Source organism: Phoca vitulina, unplaced genomic scaffold (assembly GCF_004348235.1).
Source record: "Phoca vitulina isolate PV1807 unplaced genomic scaffold, GSC_HSeal_1.0 scaffold1, whole genome shotgun sequence".
NCBI classification, from domain to species: domain Eukaryota; kingdom Metazoa; phylum Chordata; class Mammalia; order Carnivora; family Phocidae; genus Phoca; species Phoca vitulina.
Genome location: NW_022589704.1, coordinates 90,668,107 through 90,674,106, shown reverse-complemented (window position 1 = coordinate 90,674,106; position 6,000 = coordinate 90,668,107). Strand labels below are relative to the sequence as shown.

Sequence of the window (6,000 nt, the reverse complement as noted above, 5' to 3'; positions counted from 1 at the left end):
ATATATATATATATATATATATATATATATATCTCCTTAGTTATTTTATACTCTATTATATATGATAGAGGATTTGAGGGAAATACTGGCAAACAATAGCAAGAAAATGAATGTGTAAAGTTGGAGATAATTACTTTTTTCTCTTCACTAGTCTTTTTCCCAGTCACTGTGTTATTGCTTTGGCATGTTCCTTTTGTTCACATTTAAAAAAAAAATAGTAGAAGAGGATGGAAAAGCAGTTAATGTTGTATTACCTAACAGAAGAAATTAGTTACCCTAGAGATGATCTTACTATGGCTATTATTTTAAGGCAGGCACCCTTCAATCAGGAACCCTGTAAGCTTTGTGGCTGTCAGCCGTTTGGAGTACGTTAGAAAATCAGCTGTTGTCCCCAGCCTTCTCACTTTCCACCAGGTCTCTAATAGGCAGACAAGGGGAACAGTACTCAGCAGGTTGGTACTTGTCAAGTGAAGCTAGGACGTATCTCAGAGGAATTTAAATTGGATCAGGTTTTATCATTCATTGCTTTATCTTTGATACACTCCCAGGGAGTTATAATTAGAGATATATGAAAGAGAAATAACCTGAAAAAATTGCTGATGGGTGAACTCTATACAAAGTATAATACATTTTTAAAAATTCTTTTTGATACAGAGACATACATTTATATGACATCCTTGTCCCTTTCAGACATATTCTAGAAAGACATCCTTGCCTACAGAAGTTGTTTTAAAGAAAAATTTGGTGGAGGCTTCCCGATACAGTGTCACAATAGGTAACTGCTTATGTGGTAGGACATCACGGGTTCCTTAACACCCCCAATATGGTCTTACCCCCAGTCACACATTTAAAGTTCTAAAAGCCCCATAGGAAAAGACATCTTGAAACTGAGAAGCCATGACTATCTTTACAAAGACAGTCTTACGCTCTGAAACAAATCAATTTAGATAACACGCCAAAGCAGGAAAATACTGCATGTTTTAGATCTTATATAACAACAGTGGGGGAAAATTTCCATTTTCCATCCTTGCCTGCTACATAGATCCACTTTTAATGAGAAGTCTATAAAATCATTTTGCTTTGTTACAGAAAATATGTATGCTATAGTTTTTTCTTTTCCTTTTTGTTCTATGTCTGTGTGTTTTAGGAGTGGGGGTGGGGGTGCGTGCCTACTTCTCATTCTAAGTGTTGAGAGTTCTCATAATCACAATTGCCCTATCATTGCTTTTTCTTATTTTCTGTATTCACAGCAGGGTGCAAACTAATAATGATACTGTAAAATGCTGCACTTGCAGGAATGGTGGTTGATTTCTAAAGAGTTGGAATCAATGTGCTCAGGGTCTTTTGTTCAAAGTTGTTACCCCATGCCCAAGGCTGCCAGAGATGAGGAGCAAATGGATGCCTAAGATGGAATAAGCTTCTGTCATCCTCAGTCAACCTGCAAGCTGCTGCTTCAAGCCTGTTCCAGTGGTGTTAGTATGGAGACACAGTATTGGCCATACATAGCTCCCATACATATGGGGACACTTCGGGGACACTAGCACCTGAGGATGTACAGTCCTCAGACCTAGATTTACCTCCCATGTCTCCTTTAATTTTCCCATGGCTTCATTTAAAAAAAACTTTGGCCCATCTTCTGCCATTTGTGCTTTGTCCCTTTTCTCTCCCCAACCCACAATTCACTCTTTTCTAAGATTCAGTAGAATATATAGTAAGCCAGTAGAATATATACTAAACTTTGGGTTCATAAAAGAAAAAAAATCCTGCAAATACCAGTTTCATTAAAAGTGGATTGAATCTATAGTCGTTAAGTGATTATTAAAACTCCTTCTTGATGCCTCGTGCCTAAAATTCCACTATCCAATCATACACCCACCTTCATTTGGAGGAAATGATGCATAGTCCCTGCAGATTCACTGTATGGAGTGGGGCTAGAACACATCACACACAAGAGCTGACTTGAATGCTTTCTCATGAAGAGGTGATGACTCAAAAAGTCCTTGGCTGAATTTCATACATATCCATTTAATCAATAATGTGCCTTGGGAGCAGTAGTAACATCTCATCTGATCTTAGTTTTCACATGCATAAAATGAGAATAACAACTTGCAAAATAGTTTTGAAGATTTTTTAATTTGGGGTAATATAAGTAAAGTGGCTGGCACCATCTTGGGATAGGGTAGATGTTTAATTAATGCATGTGCCTTTTCCCCTTGTTGGACTATATGTTCTGTGAAGAATAGATTTGTTTTCTGTTCCTCTTGTGGCTTCCCACAGTACATTACAATGATCTACATATGGCAGTTAATGTTTACTGAATGATACGATCTGATTAATATGGAATTCGGTAAATGAAGGTAAGTGGTTGGCTGGCCCCAGCCACTGTGGACTTGGTAGTCGTGTATCTTTCAGAACAGAAGCACCTGGGGGAAGCCTGATGTCTATTGCCGGCATGAACATGTGTGTGATTAAAGTTAAGCACTAACAAGAGACTCCAAGGTTTTTGTTTTATGCTGAGCTTGTGCTGTGATTTGATCCTAGTTACAGTCAGGACAAGGGCAGCACAAATGAAAGACTGGAAGAATTTATTGACTAAGGAGATGTACTCTATAGATTTACAATGAGATGGATGCAATTTGATTTATAGAGGGAAACTGCACATACCTCTCAATGGCATTAAGCTCTAGGTACTAGGACACCCAGAATCCTCAGCAAAGATGACCAAGTTTCTGAGACAGTTGTTAAAACTTACAAATCATGGAGACCCATGCTATGTCCTGCTCAAACAGATAAACTAAACAAGGACAAACATAAGATTGTAAATAAGCAGCATATGGACATTACATGTAAGAATAGAAGTCATCCAAGTTGTGTGGCGGTGAGCTCTTGGAGCTCATTGTAATTGGATGACTATCAAGTGTAGTTGGAAACCTTGTATGTTTCCTGTGTCTCTTCTGAAGGTGGCTCAGGAAGGGAGCTGAACCTTCTGAAGATTTTGTTTTAACTAATTAATGATACAGATTTATAGGTATGAAGTATGGAAGAAGCCATCTATTATTTTAATTGTCCCTGACCTTAATATTTTCAATGCCATGATCATGAATGTGGTCTCTGATTGGCTGAATGCCTTCCCCCACGTGGCTGATCGTCAACGTAAGAATCGAAGAATCCCTCTTAAAAGGAGCTCAGGGGCTCCTGAGTGGGTCAGTAGGTTAAGTGTCCCACTCTGGATTTTGGCTGAGGTCATGATCTCAGGGTTGTGAGATCGAGCCCCCGTCAGGCTCTGTGCTGGGTGTGGAGCCTGCTTAAGATTCTCTCTCTCCCTCCCCCTCTGGCCGCCCCCCCCTTTTCTCCCTCTCTCTCCCCCTTTCTAAATTAAAAAAAAAAAAAAAAAAAAAAAAAAAAAAAAAAAAAAAAAAAAAAAAAAAAAAAAAAAAAAAAAAAAGGAGTTCATAGGTTAACCCGGACCAAAAAAACCCAAATAAAACACTTGAGACTTAATCTAAAAATCCTTGTCCAGTCCTGTAATATTCTAAGGAAGCTCGGCTCCCTCTTGTGGCCTAAAACCATGTGTCCATTAGTTCAAACCTCCTGGGCTGTGCGGTTTTCCAGGAGCCCGTCTTTTGCCAACTACGCCTTGAGCTTTAGAACCTTTTCATTTCATTACTATTGGTGGGAAGATAGGCATGGCCTCGGGAAATCTGGGAGAGAGTTATACCTGGCTTTGTTACCTCTCATGCTCCCTAATTTGTCCTTCTCCCGCCTCTTGTGGGGAGGGTAGTGGGGGTATCTAACTCTCATGCTGGGAATTCGGTGTTCTCATACTCTCTATTTTCCTATCACAGTCTATCTGTCAGTACGTCTGTCTGTCTCTCCTTGAACTACCCAGAGGAATAAGTGAATAATTCCTTAAAATGTTATCACCCAATAAGATCGGTTTTGTTAAAAATAAAAGGAATTAAAGGAATTAAACTGGTAAACAGAATTTGGTGCATTAGAGAATGGAAGTAAAATATGAGATCCATGGAAGGCAGGCATAGCCTTCGAAAGTGATGTGTCGTAAGGGCCAGAGATAGAAAACTCACAGACTAAAGGGTCGTATCTAGTTCTCAGTCGCTTTTTTTTTTTCTTTTAGGCCACTTTATTTTTTAAAAAGATAAGTTAGTTAAACATGGAGAGATATCATATAAAAACAAAACACAACTTGGAATTTCGTCTTCTTGGACAAAAATTAGAAGATTAGTTAACAGAGAGTCCACATTCCCTCATGGCAACAGTCCACAAAAGCTGTTTTAGAGCAACCCTCCACTTCACCGCACACCTCAGCACCCTCTGCAGTTGTATGGTTGACTCGTTTCCCTCAATTTGTACCTGCTTGACTCTTGCAACACTGACTTTGTGGCTCTGTAAGCTCGTAGTGTGTAAGGCCCATTTATATCCTTATTATAGTCAGGCACTGGGCCCTAGTCCCACATTACATTTATTTTAACTGAATAATAGTCCAGGGACGCATGTCGAGCCAAGGTGGGGAATGTGGTCCAAAGAGGTACTGTCCTCATAGAGCAGGCTGACCTGGAAATCTCAGGGAAGGGAGGCAGAGAAATCCCAGGGCATAACGCTGTGAATTTCTTAGTTACCAAGGATATGCCAAAATGGAGATGCATTTCAGCTAATGTGGAGTAATCAGAATGTCAAAAACAACAGAAAAAAATAAAATGTGGATTTATCTATGTTGAGGCTCTTTCTGAGAGTCTTCATTTACTTCTAATGGTTTATGGAGGCCATTGGGCATAAGCTACTTACTACTCCGTTTGATTACGTGTGGCCTCTCTAAGGTTGTTAAGTCTTGGAGGACAGATTTTCTGCTCTAGTTCTTGTCCATTTTCTTTCCCTTTCTTTTCGTATCCCCCTGCCATTTTCCATAATAGAAAACACCTTAAAATAATACACCTTTTAGAACTATAGAGAATGAAATAAAAGTTTCATCTCTTTTCTAGTTGCTGCTGCTTTTCTTCTGTTGGATAAAGATGGAATCCTGTGAAACTTTTGTTTTTCTTTCCTTTCAGGGTTTAGACTGAGACGGCGCCGTGTTCTCATGGAATCCACAGGGCCGGCAGGCCACTGCCCTCATTTGGTGGAGTCTGTTCCTTGTGAGGAGCCAATGTGTTACCGATGGCTGGCGTCTGAAGGGATCTGTATCCCTGATCATGGAAAATGTGGCCTGGGGCATCGCATCCTGAAGGCCATCTGCCAGAATGACCGAGGTATGTGGCAAAGAAATGTGTTGCTAAGTGATATCTGCCCTATGACGTGACTGCTCTCTAACAGGTCATTCTCCCAAGGGAGAGAAACACAGCTTTCCTACCTTTGAATACTTACATTTAAGTCAGATGCCACATTGCTGCAAGGTAAGCTTTTGCCTTGACTTATTATAAGGCCACATACTCCGAAAGAAAACTATATGATTATTCCTAAATGCAATACAGTGAACCTAGAGCTTTCTCCGCAGTTTTCAATTTATCAAGACAGAGCATACAGAATTCCTCTGGGTAGTCTTCAACTTATCAATACCAAATAAGTTTTATTTACCTTTTTTGAGGTCGATATGTAACATGCTTTTATATATTATTAACAAATACTATACCTTGTAAAGATTTCAAGGCTGCAATTCTCTCCAAGTTAAAGAAAAAAAAATACCAGATCTTTTCATTTATATAACATTTGACCAGAATCAGTTCTAGACATAATACTGACATTCCTAAGGAACCATTTTTACATATAAATTGTCAAGATTTACAAAACTGTTAAAGGTGGTGTCTTTCCTTCATTGCCAAGCTTCTAGTACAATGGGTTGTTTGAAATGAAGGGTGATTTAGAAAATATGTAAGTTACATGGGAATGAGAAAAGTGACATTTTAAACCTTTATCTTATAGTTTAGAAAAAAAATCAGTCTCTTGGAAGAATATCAAGTGTGTCTATCCCATTTATAATGCTCTTGG

General features: G+C 39.1%; 1 protein-coding gene across 1 annotated transcript in view; it reads left to right on the top strand.

Moving 5' to 3' along the window:
* THSD7B (thrombospondin type 1 domain containing 7B) overlaps positions 1-6,000 on the top strand; it is an 870,666-nt gene that overhangs the window by 417,198 nt on the left and 447,468 nt on the right. The window contains exon 7 of the mRNA XM_032411208.1: positions 5,067-5,264. Within this exon, the coding sequence (XP_032267099.1) occupies positions 5,067-5,264 (198 nt within the window). The remainder of the gene's footprint in view (positions 1-5,066; positions 5,265-6,000) is intronic.